The 14,738-nt window shown below is 41.1% G+C and overlaps 1 protein-coding gene across 3 annotated transcripts in view; it reads right to left on the reverse strand.

Moving 5' to 3' along the window:
* The window catches only part of TBC1D8 (TBC1 domain family member 8), a 50,394-nt gene that overhangs the window by 21,283 nt on the left and 14,373 nt on the right, over positions 1 to 14,738 (reverse strand). For 2 of the 3 annotated variants that reach the window (XR_010612290.1, XM_065677700.1), the window contains exons 2-5: positions 13,882 to 14,037; positions 9,736 to 9,854; positions 8,105 to 8,333; positions 4,258 to 4,498 (exon numbers count right to left, since the gene is read on the reverse strand). Coding sequence is in view for 2 of the 3 variants with exons in the window: in XM_065677700.1 (XP_065533772.1) it covers positions 4,258 to 4,498; positions 8,105 to 8,333; positions 9,736 to 9,854; positions 13,882 to 14,037 (745 nt within the window). In the remaining variant the exon portion in view is untranslated. The remainder of the gene's footprint in view (positions 1 to 4,257; positions 4,499 to 8,104; positions 8,334 to 9,735; positions 9,855 to 13,881; positions 14,038 to 14,738) is intronic. The other variant, XM_065677701.1, reaches the window with a different exon arrangement.

Here is a 14,738-nt window from a genome sequence, read left to right on the forward strand (position 1 = left end):
CACATCCAGTTATATATGTCTTGTTTATTGCAGAACTGCCAAATTCGTGTGGCAAGAAAGGTTCCTTGTAAGCAAGCCAGAAGTTAGCTGAGAAGAGCCAACGCAGACTTGTCAAGAGACATGTAAACTGAGTATCATTCCCTTATGTCACAGGAATACTTGACTTCTAGATGGGGGAGATGCAATGGATGTTTCAGCAAAAATTTATGAAAGTCTTGGTTATTTCCTAATGTAACTAATAAAACTGGATTAAAGTGAAAATTGCTGTACCAAGCCAGTTGAAAAAGAGTACCCCAAAAAGCAGCCCTCAAAGGCTCCTCAGTAAATTGGAAGGCTGTATCAAGAGGACCTCCTTAAGGGGTCCAGCTTCTGTTCAACGTCTTCATCACCAATCTGCACAATGGATCAAGAGATTGTTGTTATTAAACTTGCACACATCATGAGACTTGTAGAGGCTAATGAGCAGAAGAACAGGATCGGATTCAGATTTGTATTCATAAACTTCAGCGATGGTGTGCAAACAAATCATTACATGTGTTTTCATCTGTACATCAGAAGCTGCATAAATGCAGCACGGAGATCATCTCCACCAGCAACCATTCAGCAAAAAGAAAAGACCTAGAGGTTACACAGGATCACAAGTCGAACGTGAGCCAACAGCCTCGTGCTCATAAGAGGAAGAGGAACACAGTGCTGTGCTGCAAAAATGCATGGCCACCAAGATGCAGAACAGCAATCCTGGAGATCACAGAATCATAAGAATACCAAATTGGAAGGGACCTCCAGGATCATCTGGTCCAATCTTTCTTGGCAAAGCATGACTCAGACTAGATATCCAGCCGAACCTTAAAAAGCAACCATGCAAAGATGGTCATGCTGCTCCTGCCTGGGTCAGCACCGGCAATGCATCTGGAACAGTCCTGTATCCCATCGCCCCATGCCTGCAGCCACACAGGATGAGTGCTGAATGTCCAGAGAAGAGCAAGCAGAAGAGCTAAAATCAGGACTGATAAGAAAAACCTGGCTTAACTAGGACAGTGCAGTTTAAACAAGAAAAGATAAAGGGGATGCATACCGACCTCCAAATATACAAATGGTTGTTCTAAAGAAGCTAAACTCTTTAATAGTACTGGATAGGACGAGAAGTATCAGACTCAAAAAACAGCACAAAAGATTCTAGTTAGACTTCAGAAAGACTTTTCAGTGTCAACTGAAGTGAAGTATTGGCATGGATCCTGATATTTCCATTACTGGAAATCCTTAAAAGCAGGTTAGGCAATCATCTGTCATGAGAGACACAATCCAAACCCTGCCCTGGAGGTTTTTAAAAGACGTTTAGATGTGTTGCTTAGGGACATGGTTTATTGATGGACTTGGCAGTGCTGGGTTAACAGTTGGACTCAATGACCTTAAAGGTCTTTTCCAATGATTTTGTTGGGCAGAAGGAATGAAAGCAAGTTCTTTCTAGTTACATCCTCCTTATTGCTCAAGGTTTACAGCATTCTCAGATTCCTTCTCTGAAGGAATTAATGTGACTGAAGTGACATGTATGACTCAAGATACTTCAAACAGTTTCTTTTCAGCTTAGATCAATGTTAAAAACCCTCTTCGCCTTCATACGAAGCAAAGCCATCCTATCTGGCCATTCAGTTAGACATGAAGAAAAGAAACCAAAGGGGCTAGAGCATGGAGAAAAGTATCGTACTTTTGAAACCTTTCTGACACCAGGAGTAAAGCTTTTAAATTTTGATTCCTGCTTGGGCCAAATTCCTCACTGCATTTGAGGAATGTAATGGGTATTCCTGCATCCTGAAAGAGATGGAAATAAGAAGCACAAGAAAGCAATAGCAGAGATTTTAGTGACCTTCCTATTAAAAAAGAAAATACAGTTACCATATGTTTCCAGTTAAATTGGATGGCACACAAACATACCTGCAAGAAGTAGTATTTGTAATTATCAAACACTTCAGCTTTATTTTCCTTTTTATGGCAATTAACTCAATTGTCATTAATCCCTTTGTAATCCGTTGTTCCAAGCCTTATCCTCTCATTAAGCTACATGAAAACTTGTTTGACTCTGGCCACCATACAATTTGTGTCACAGACTGTTGGCCTAATCACACTTCCACTGGTCAACAGGATGACCTCAGGAACTGTAGGAACTGTAGAAAAGGTTTCTGGTTTTCAGGATGTAGAATATGCAGATCAAGACAGTATTAAAAACGCATGTTTCAAAAATAACTATTCAAAGACGAGCCTCCCGCAGAAGAAACCCTAACAAACAAAAGCAATCTACAGCAGCTTCAGTAATTCGACGCAGCTGGAATGGTTCTAATGATGTGTGGATTACTGCTTTCATTTTGATAGACTACTATTTGCTTCCAAATCATGCACAAGAACTAACAAAGACAATTATTAGGGGGAAAATGTCACGAGGAAAATAGTCGTTCTTGTAGTACTGAAATGGCTTCAGAAAAAAAAGTGGCAACAAAAACTTCACACACAGAGAAAAGTTCAACCCCCCAAAACATGTCAGCATCAAAAACCAGTTTATCCACTATTCAAACTGCAGTCTTGCTTAATCACTTTACATCAAAGTGGTTGGTGAAGTGTTACAAAGGGCACAAGAAACAGCAACTTATCCAACCACCACCTAATTCATGCAGAGGAAATGGGATTCTGGCATCCTCCATGCTTCCATGTTTCCCCTTCTGCTGTCTCAAGTTGCAGCACATCAGCACAGGTTAGGGAATATCTTGCCCAGGCACTATCCAGTAAATATATTTTTATTCTTCCTTCTCCTCTGCCCACCCCCAACTTCTTTGAGGTGGACAGAAGGTGAGGAGAAAACCTGTTTGAATAGATGTGTGGGATGGCTTCTGCTGCTTGTTTGCCAATAATACACCTTTCCGAAAATGCCACAAAGTATTTAAAGGTTGATTCCCTGAGAAACTCCTCATTATAGCATCTTACTAAGCTCGCACTTTTCCTTGCAACTGTAATTTTAGTTTCTTTTCATTACTTAAAGTACATATCCTGCATTTCTTGGGCCAAAAGCAACATCCAGTTACGTGTACATTGTAAAAAAAACAGTAGCTCCTGTGTTTAAAGGAACCCTGGCTATGAAAAAAACAAAAACCCTGCAAAGTCGCTTATGGCTGCTCACCACTATATCACCTCAAATGAATTCTTTGACAACATCATGGATGAAATTCCAGTGTCAGCGATTTTCCTTATCGTGTGTACATACGAAATTGCAGAGAAAGGGCATTCTAGTCTTTTAAACTCCATTACGAAACCTTGCAGAAGTGTTTAGTCAAGATGTATAGCCAAGACCACTGCAAAAATGCCCCTTGGAAACAACAAAATGGCTACTGCACACGCCTCTGGATCTGGGGGAAATGATACCACATGTTTTAGCCAAGAAGCAACACCTGGGTGATTCCCTTCATGCATCTGCCAGTGGGGGAGGAAGGAAGAGCAGGCAAGGGTATGATTCAGGAGGGGATAAGAGCTCCTTTCACACCCAGTTCAGAAAAGAAGTATTTTAACCCAGCACCTCACCCCTGATGCCCCAGGCAAATTCCAGTTTGGGCTACTGCATCCTGCCCACCCAAAATTCCTCTGGGCAGTTTCCCTTCCCCTTTCCCACAACAGTAAATAAAACACAGTTGGTGTTGTGCTTCTAGCAGACAAATAGTTATCAATCTTCTCCCTGAAAGCCCAATGCTTTTCTGCAGTGGGAGAGGAATGCAGAGATGCATTTTGGAGATGCAAATGGTAGAGCTGACAATCGCATATCAATCTGTTGCAACTGCCTGCAGGGTTTTTAAGTCCAAAAACTGCTTGCTAAGTCAGCTATAGCAATCACACTAGTGGGAAATTCCATGTTTCAGATACAATCAAAAGCAATAATTCTGCAGAATTGATGGCACTAGGAAAGCCTACATATTGCCAAAATGATAAACAAAATAATGTTGCTCTCCATGGAAGATGGAAAATATCCCTTGCTGCAATTTACCCTTCTGTGGGGAACAGTACTTTTAAAACAAACAAGCAAACAAAAAACCACAGTGATGTTTAAGGGAAGACTATAAAACCTGTACACAAGTTCAAATGCACCTATTGGATACAACATAATACATTACAAAATCTCTTTTGCACGCAGCAAAGTAAGGCTTTGAAATGTTACCCAGCTAACACAGCAAACCACAGAGCCCACCGATGAACCTCTGCTCACACAATTTAGCTCTTTACCTCTTGGTGATTTGAGTAGGATCCTGTAGGCCTGGATCCAGTTCAAAGATCTCATTATCCAGCAGCCTTCGGAGTGTCACATCTGCCAGCTGCTCCATGATCCTGAAAGCCTCAGTGATATTGAGGAACGTGGAGAAGTCGCGCTCTTTATTTGGGGTGGTGACGCGGACCGTGTCAGTCATGAAGACGTTGGAGGTTCTTTCCAGCTTCTGGACCTCAACCCAAGGAATGATAAGTTTCACTGACATCAGAGAAAAAAGGCAAAAGTGGGTTGGAAACTCTGCTTACATTTTTCAGATTTGGGAAATTGGCAAATTAGGAATGAAATGCAAACATTTCGGAAGAGGAGAGAGACCCATTTTTGCAGACAAAGTACAAGCAGAAGCTGAAATGCCTGTTACTACTCTACATCCATTCTCTCCCACTCCAAAAGACTGCCTTTTACAGAACCTCTCCCTCAAAATTTTACTTCTTTTCATACAAAGTGCTGGACTGGGGAGTTCTGCCTTTGCAGAATACCTGCCATACACTGTGCTCTAACTCGTTTACAAGTCACTTCTGCAGCCTGCCTCATTGCTACCAGAAGAAACAGTTTGTTTCAAGAACATGAAGGTAACAGGGAAAGGCTCTGTAATCCAGAAATAAAACTGTAGGCAGGTGGAAAACAAATTACAGGCATGGTACTTCAACTTTCATTTTACAATAAAGCTAACAACTTCCAAGGAAGCTTTTACACATGGACATTTTTATAGAGTTTAGTTACTACCATAAACAGGGTGCTCAAAAAAAAGCCGCACAGGTTTTGGGATCTTCCCATTTTGGTTACTTTTTACTGAAAAGGTGCACAGCCAAATTTGTCCTAAACATTAACTGTAGTTGGACTTGTTCATAGAAAAGAAAAAGTGTAGGACGCTGTTCTCTATACTTAAACATCACTGAGGCATATAAATACAAACGGTAAAAAGAATCAGCTTATCTTAGATAACCACTGCAGGATGTTGCTTGCCTCTCTCATACGAATCTCTGGGTTGAAATTAGGCTGAAAGGACTTTAAAATAGATTAAATTTCTTCTTAGTGACTGTTGGAAGCTTCCCAGGATTCTCTGTGCCAACAATATCAAGAATACACCCCCTAACATCCCTAGCAGGTCTCCTGATGCCAATAAAACAATAAAAAAGGCCGTAATAACAAACATTGTCACATATATATGACACTTATCCATGATCATTAATTACCTGCGGAGCTACCCTCAGCAAGTTTTCTGTACTGCACGAACCACAGCTGTCAAGATTATTTGCAGATTACATTTTTTCTTCCTTAAACAAAGCACAGCTGCGTCAACATGCACAAACTGTTGCGAATGGTCATAAAATCATCCGTAGCAGAACAGCCAAGGGAAGAAAGATTAAGCAGCGCCATAGCAATAGCACTATTGTTCAAGCAGGTCGGCATCACATAGGCTCTACAGTGTTGGTTACAGAAACAGCACAGCGGACTGTAAGGGGCCCAAACAACTGATGAAAGGTACAGAGTCTTCAAAGTCTTAGAAAAACACAAGTTTAATTAATAAATATGAAGAAACCTTGGCACGCCCTTTCAAGAAACCCAGTGTTTTCAGCCTCTGAAATCCTGCAAATACTTCGAGGCTGAGATAAAAGGGGACTCGTCCGGGAAAAAATGTTCCATGGAGTTTATGCTCCCATAAGCCAGAAGTTAATTTTATGAGAAGCTGAAAACAGGTTCCAATACTGCATTCCAGGTCATCTCAACATCAAATAAAACAAGGGGAAGGGGACAAACTTGCCAGGAACATAAGACTAAATGCTTTGCCTATAAACAGACTGCAGTCTAAAATCTGGGGGGGATTTTTACAGAGTTAAAATGCATTTAAGAAATATTTTTACTGCAACCCATAGATTGTTTTTTCTTTCCTATGATGTACTGAAGAATGCAATAAATGCGATCTCTTAGCAATATTTTCAAGAGCAGATTTAACCAGATTTAATTTCTGATCGCTACCTGACAAAAGAAGAGACAATGAATCACTTGTTCTACGTATAATCAGCATCAGCTTCCCAAATAGTAACAACCGGAACTATGGTAAATCTGGATTATTCGATGTAATACAAGTATTTTATAAATGTGACAAAACACTAGCTTTGAAACGGCAGCAATTTTCTTTATCAGAATCGAAGAAATGGAAAGCATGTCAGCACATAATGCCTCCCACTGAGCTATGGAAATTTGTTTAACAAAACCAAAAAAAACCCAGGTTTTTATTTCAGATTTCCACGCAAATGCACGGGAACACAAAGGCAATGCAACAGGCTGCCACGGAGAATGAGCGGTGCATTTTCCACAGCCAAAATGAAATTTGCCAACATGTCGTTGTTTGTGGGGTTTGTGTCTTTTCATAATGAATTAGTATTAAAAAAATGAGAAGTGATTTCTTTCTAAATAATACAGCTTGATGTTGTACTTCCACTATCATTTAACAACCTGTGGCATTGCATTAATGGTATTTTTGGAGCAATATAAAGGGTTTCTCTCTCTCCCTCCTCCTTCTCCCGTTATCTATCATTATTAAGTATTGGTTTTGCTTTGTGTGCTTCGGCAGACTGGATATATCAGATTTAATTGGAGAAAGTCTGCAAGAAGAAATTATTGAGAAAGGATATTATCTAATACTAGCCAGAAAAAAAGGAGATTAAACAAGAACTCTGATGTCTTGTCTGTTTCAAGAGACTCTATTCCAGTCTTCCCAGCAAAACTCAACTTCTGTTTTTATAACAAATAACAAACATTTTAAATCTAACTCTGCCACCTTTTGCAGATACGACAAAATAATTGGCCTGAAATAACACCACGGGAAACAGGACCTCTAGCTCTAAGCATGCCTTTGTATGCTTTAAGTCTTAGAAACTGCCAATTACTATCTTTCGTATCTTTATACTAATGTACTTTACTTTTGACTCTACAGTTTTATTTGACTAGCCATCCCAATATTAAATCCGGACAGTAAATGGCGAAGTTCCTGCTGTATTTATAGCAATACAGGTTTATATGACTGTTCTTGCTGAAGTTCTAGCAGGATAAACAGGGCTTAAAACGTGCAGTTCATGCACAATCTTACTAAACAAAGAAATGCTACAGAGTTTAAATAGCTACATTAATTTTTACCATCTGATATCTATTCTGACAGGCGTTTCATTGAGCCTTCCTCTGTAGAGGAACACCTTGATCAAAGTCTTACAGCTCGCTGAACAGTCTGAAGGTCTAAAAACCCCAGGACACACTCCCTGTGACCTTCCTGCACTGCTATTCAGAAGCACAAAGGAATCCCTAAATTGCTGTTGTTTTCCCTTAAAAACCCTGCATTTTCACCTGGCTCTCCAGGACACAGCCTTGTTATGTTTCCTGGGCTATTTTCAGGCAGGCAGCTGGCCCCAGCAGCCCTTCCCATGCTGCCCGGCAGCAACAACTCTGCTTCCTTGCCTATGAGAGGGACCCGTCCTCACTCACCATTTCTGGCACTAAAAGTCTCTATTTCAGAATCTGTAGAGATATGTTATGTTTTATGGCTGCTTCACCATGGCAAGAAAAAGAAGCAGATAGCAGCTGTATCTGCATGCCTCGTTTTTATTACTGGATTCATACTAAAACATAAAGGCTGAAATGAATACTAAATTACATAGGATCTTTCAGCTGAACAACAAAAAACCCTTCAGAAACTAAACTTCAGAGGTGAAAAAGGCTTTTCATAAAAATCCTAGCTACTCTTGCCTTGTAATATAGTGATAGTTATACCTCTCCCTATCATCAGTCTTCTTACGCATTCACACTTACATTCTTTGCCCAGGAAGAAGGAATAAAAGCAGAGGTGATTGATGCTCAAATAAAGCCAGCCTTGCCGAGGAACTTTTCCTTTCCAACAGCAACAGGAATAATAGGTGATCAACTTCTCTGCTTCAGGGAAATTAAATCTGGATTCAAACTTCACCAGGGCTTCTCGGAACTTCTCGGGGTCTTCCTCCTGTTCCGCAAGCTTGCTGCTGGTTTCCTCTGCAATCAGCGCCTGAGTCCATAATGAGATAATGTATCAGGATAAAGCTATGGCATTCACACTCCAGCAAGCTGCTACAAGCTTACCTATTCAAATTGGTAACACAACTCCCTCTTACAAGGAAACTCAAGTTGATTTGCAATTGTCACAAATGGAGAAATTTCTGAGGTGTTTGCATCTCTCATACTGAATTCATTCATTCTGAATGCTTCCAAATCATAATTTCTAGGGCCCTTTTTTTTTGCTATAACTTTTTCAATGACTGGCAGAAACATCTATTTACAATTTCACTGTGGCTTATGATTGCTGTCATTTGGTGTATACAGAACAAAGGTACTGTAACAACTGTGCACACCGACCAGCACTATTCTCCTGTGAAGAGGCAATGCAGCGACATCTGTCAGCAACTTGTAACATGCCTGAAACCATTAAAAACATGGTTTCAAGAATATTTACATAAATCTAATTAAGTGATCAGAATGTGAAGAGTGGTATTACAGCAAGGGAGTTCAGTATCATTCAGACTTAGCTGCATGTTACAGCACCTGGTATAATTTGCAATTACCAAGCAGTCCTACTAGGCCAAAAGTCCACAGCAGAGACAGGGGGTCCAAAACCTGGATTTAACAATAACTAATGAAACCTGAAGAATTTTAAGTATGTGCTGTGCTGGGTAACAGCCACAGCATTACCAAGAGAGATTAATTGTATTTGAGCCTTTCAGTGCCCTTAGACAAAGTGCTGCATAAACACTAAGATTTGCACGGTGATGTTTTGCCTCTCCGTCCCCTTCTTCCCCCACTTCAGAGCCCTCTGAGATCACAGCAGCAAGGTTGAAATTCACAAAAAGCGTTATTATTCCTACAGATTTCCCAGACCAATACAAAGGGAGTATTGGGGAAGAGCACCTCATTAAAACTCTTAGTAAGGAAAAGCCTGCAGCAGGACCAGAGGTACAGTGGCCACCAGCAAATCTGGACCCCAGCCAGCCATCACTGAGCTCCTCTTGGAGCTCCTCAGCACACCAGGCTTTCTGAGTTCTATTGCACATGCCATTGTTATTTTAAATGTGGTCATTGGTCACTGAATTCCTTTACTTTTAACATTCTTTAAGCTTTCAAAAGGACGCTCATTTCTGCAAGCCTGTGTCCAGCCATAACCCTCACTGCAGTGCCCTGCCGTGACTCCCATATCCTGCAAAGCCACCATCAGCTTTCATGCCAGATCTGTATGACACAGGTGATACTGAATAGGGCCTTGTCCCCTGTCCCCGTGCTGCGGGGACTGTGTGTTTAAACCACAACAGGAGGTTTAGAAGGACAAAACCAGATACGAATGACAACAGTTTCATGACATTATTTCTAATAAACCTGTAATCATGCAGGGAAGGGTGAAAGTAAGACAGTTTCCTTACCTTCACCTTCCCTTTCACAAAACTAACAATATCTTCCTTATTGTCAAACACAGACAAAGTATGGAGCAAGTTTTGTTCCAGCCATTCCCAGTGCTGATTTATCTCCTCTGCAGTGGCACCTAGAAAAGCAAGAAGTACTTTACTGGAATTCATCCTATGAAATAAAATTGAAAGGAAGAAAAGAAAGTAATGAGACACACTATTTCATAAATTCATTATGAGAAACTGAACTTTCAACCTCAAAATTCTTGGTAGCAAACAGGTCAAAAAGGTCTCATTCACAGCCGTATAGTTAGAGAAAAACAAAAACCTCATTGTTTTACAGAATTAGCCTTAGTGCTTTTAGTTTTATCTTCTCAAACACTCCCAGCCAGCAAATGCTGCATTAAAAGTCGAAGCAGAAAAAACAGCAAAACTTCATCCTGAGCTGACAGAGTGCAGCTTATTCTGACACCGTGTTCCTTAAGCAACCACTGGAAACCTTTGATTTACATCCTGTTCCCAAAAGCTCCTGATCTTCCTCTCTCCCTCCCTCACTGTGCACATGCATACACACACCACACACACGCATACATGCACACCCTTTGAGAGGAATATACATGGGCATAATCTGCATCCTATTTGAAAAGCTCTCTAAAGTACCTAAACATCAAAGAGTTTGGTTCAGCAACACCTACAGGGTCTCAAGAGCAGTCTGGGGAAGAAATACAGTGAACACAAAATCTTGGACAAACAGAGATTTTCACCTCTTTAAGGCTTCCTTCTCTGAGGATATATTTGAGGGTTTCGCTGTTGTTGTTTTAAATGCAATGTGTTCACACTAACTCCAGAAATAATATTTGAGTCACCACCTATTTGCTTTGGCTCTTTCTGCTTGAAACTGAACTGTCACTGCACAATACAATGACAAAAGAGTCAGATCAAGACAGGCAACATACGGGATGATCTGGGCCCTCCAGATCTTACTGGAGATTAAACATTATAGGTGAAAAAGTAAAGGCCACAGAAGTTGCTTTTCCTAGTGCCCTGCTAGTGGAAGAAACGAGAGACACACAAATCACAGATGGATATAATGATAAAGTGAATCTCAAATAGAAGACCCATTTTCTCAAGATTTTATCTGTGTGTACAAATAAAACCTTTTAGAGATGCAACATGCTGCCTCACAACAAAAAAATTATATATTTAGCCAAGGATTTTCCACTTTCCCCTGCTCTGTTTTCCATGCAGAATGCCAACTGGCAGGGAAACTTTCCAAGCTTTAACTTCCTTGACAGGAAGGTCTTGTGATGGAACTTCATAAATATTATTAATCAAGGTCAAACAAAAAAAAAAATCATGAAAGAAAAGACACTTTGATGCTCTTTAGGTAAAGTACACAGACTGTATCAATGGCTAACAACACCAGAAATACAGTGATTTTATACTAAAATGGCTGCAAAAAGCAAATACTGAATTGAATTTTTCTTTCTGAGCAACCTAAAAGATACCAATCGTATGGGAGTGCTGGTGGGCTGCCTCTTGTGAAACAGGCCATGGGAAAGAAGCTTTTCACAGCAGCATCCACACTGTTCATACTGCTCTGAGCCTGGGATCTGGCAGTGGCCTTCTCCCACAGGGGCTCCTTATTCCTCTTCCTGTGCCAATGCTCTGCACAGCATTTTATTCCACCTTTTACCCGTCTTCTTCATGTGCCTGTGCCAAACGTATATGCAGTCTAACCACAGCCTCACTCCTCTTAATCTCTTCTTTAAACCCACTCCTTGCCAACCCCTTTGCTCTCCCTCTCCCAAAAGCTGCTTCACTTGACTGGGACTTGGGTTTCTGTTTTGTCCACAAGCCTTCTGAAAGGAAAACTGTGACTACACTGAGGCTGAGGTTACCCTCTTTTTTTCTCCTGTACTGGTATAACATGATTAACCATCTGGATTGAAACATCTCTGCCAGAACAGCCGTGCTGGGCAGGGACCAGGCTTCCTAGCACCCCTTAGGGATTTGCAGAAGTCTGTAACACTGATCTGACCCTTACACATATATTATCATTTAAGCCTACAGCTCCCGGAACAGAGAACTGCCAACATATAATTACAACATGCCATTTTAATTAACTGCCTAATGACATGATGGCTGTCCCTAATGAAGTTACACCAGGAGAGTGGCAGCAGCTCCCAGAGCTGCTCCTTGTCCTTGTTGTATTATACAGCAGGGACCTTAATTTGACTCACTGCTTCTCCCAAATCCAGTAACAAAACTCCTAACATCCTGTTTGAGCAAAGCACCTTGCTCAGACAGGGCAGAGCTGGGCAAGCAGTGATGGCCACTTCTGCACAGGGAAAATCCTTCCAGCTTTCCAAGAAAAGGTCAGGGGATGCTGTTCCCCCAATTCCTATTGCCAGCACCAGCCAGAAACAACTTCTGCTGCCATGGTTCTTCATTTCTGTGCAGCAATGGCAACCATGTACGTCCTACCCATGCAGCATACAGAACAGAGCCTTCTGCTTTCCATTCTGTTGATATAAATCTCATTTTCTCAGGGCTGTGCATCCATTCAGAAAAGCCAAAGAGAATTTTAGAAAACATTAAATCTGATAAGTTTATGTCAACAAAAATCCTGAACCATTCCAACCAGGCAGGTTTTTGATTTATAGTTCCTTTCCTATAAAAAATAACCCCTACGGACAGTAAGAGGCAGGACGGGGCAAGGATCAGCCCCAGAAAGGAATTTACATATATTCAAACAACCAAAAAGCCCATGACAGCAACACGGGGTTACTTTCCCAGTGAAAGCCACCTGACTTTATAGAGGACTGTAAGCCTCTGATGATTGTAAGGACAAAGCTCAGAAATTCCTCCATGAGATGGCATTGTTTAAATATAAAGAGGACGAGGTACGGGTAGATGCAACTGCACAGAGCAATTGCAAAACAAAGAAAACCTAGCCACAACAAAAATAGCACAAACAGACTTTACGCAAGCTTCTTCACACACATCTGGCACAGTATTCCCAGTATTAATGGGGAACATGCAGAGGGATCTCTGCTGAACTAAGGAATAAATGCTGAATGAGAACGGACAGAGGAACGGGGCAAATTCATAGATTGCCCCTTCCATTTAAAGGACTTCCATATCAAACACTATCAGCAACACGTCAACACATACATTAGCTAACTATTTCATGGCTTGATATATGTAAGAAAGGGTAGGGTAGAACATTTTCAGTTAGAAGGGATGTACAATGGCCATCTAGTCCAACTGCCTGACCACTGCAGGCCTGACCAAATGTTAAAAGCATGTTGTTAAGGGCATTGTCCAAATGCCTTTAAACACTGAGAGGTTTGAGACATCGACTGCCTCTCTAGGAATCCTGTTCCAGTGTCTGACTATCGTCTTGGTAAAGAAATGATTCCTAAATTCTAGTCTAAACCTCCCCTGGTGCAGCTTTGAACCATTCCCAAAGGAAAACCTGCTGTAAATTTTAGTGCTAGGATTTTATAGGCTGGAAAAGAAGGGATAAGAACAGCCCTGCAGACTGGCCAAGGAAGAACAGTTTAATGGAACAAGAGCACTCAGATGGTCTTTACTGTGCAGTGGAAAGGTTGCTGCAATTCACATCGTTATCACTCTCCTGAAGATGAGCTCGACCTTCAGAGGTTGCAGAAACACTGCAAAAGGGATTAGTGCACAACAGACCAGGCAATTAGACATTCTCCCCTGACAACTTTATCTCCTAAACCATGTAGCATCTTCCAAATGTTCCAATCATATTCCATTATACCAACTGCAGGAAGACATTTCACGGTAAGCAAGTGAAAGCCTAGAATAAGTAGTTTCTTGCTGTAAGGAACTATTACTGATGTAGGAAAAGATACGCTTATGAACAGACCCACACTACTTTGCAAAAGAGAGAAAATGAGTACATAACACCCTCAGCTAAACAAGCTTTCCATAGAAATGTAATGCTCCTAGTTAACACTTTTTCATAATTCCTACCTGGAATTTTAACCAGAGATTAATTTGGTAGTAAACCAAGCTGTAGGCAATAGCTTTCCACACACACACTACTAGCTGGGGTTACCTTGAGCTTCTTGGACATGCAGACACTGACCATGCTCAGAATCAGTTTGGGGTTTTCCGTCTGTGACTCACCAATAGCTATGGCCCAGTAAACTTCTGATCCGTTCAATAACTCACCACATGCAATGGCAGAGTAAACCTGTGAGCCTGGAACTTGGAGTAAAATTCGAAACGGAGCGACACGTGCGTTAGAGTCTAACACGGCGTCCAGGGCACCAACCAGGCGACCTGCAAAGAAGAAGAAGGAGGGAAGAGAATTAGCACCAACTTCGGCTGCCAGCAAGTCTTTTCATGTCAGAAGCTGTAAAATTGAAATATAGAACACAATGATAACGATTCCTCTCCATTTTGTGCTGTGATTTACAGATGCTCAAAATGTGAAAGGCAAACCAAATTAGAAGATCAAAAGCACATGGAAATCTTTGTGTTTCCGGTTTTGCCTCATATATATGTATATAACCACAGAACTGAAGTGGAAAGACCTGAGGGCACCTTAAGAAGTTACCATTCCAGCTCTGCTCTGAAGCTGGATACGTAACACCTATGCCATAAGTGGTGTTTGTCTAACCTGTTCTTCAAAACCTCCCACAACCAAGATGCAACAACTTCCCCAGCAAGCCTCTTCCACTATTTTCATTAAGTATTCTTACAGAAGAAAAGCTACCCCAAACAAACAAGTCAGCCACCACAATCTTAAACTTTCTTGCTGGGAATTAATCCTACTCCCTGGAAGAGCGCAATTAACCACAGGCATTTCTGATGTTGATGCTTGACATACTGAAAAAGTATCAGCATGGTTGCCCACTCTTTAAACCCTTTCTCTTTTTCTAAAGAAACCCAAATCACCTCATCTCTTCCGTATGGATCATGTTTTTCAAACAGCTTATTGTTCTAGAGCTTAAATTGGAATCTCTCCAGCTCATCCCTAA

This window comes from Lathamus discolor, chromosome 4, assembly GCF_037157495.1.
Source record: "Lathamus discolor isolate bLatDis1 chromosome 4, bLatDis1.hap1, whole genome shotgun sequence".
In the NCBI taxonomy this organism is placed as follows: Eukaryota; Metazoa; Chordata; class Aves; order Psittaciformes; family Psittacidae; genus Lathamus; species Lathamus discolor.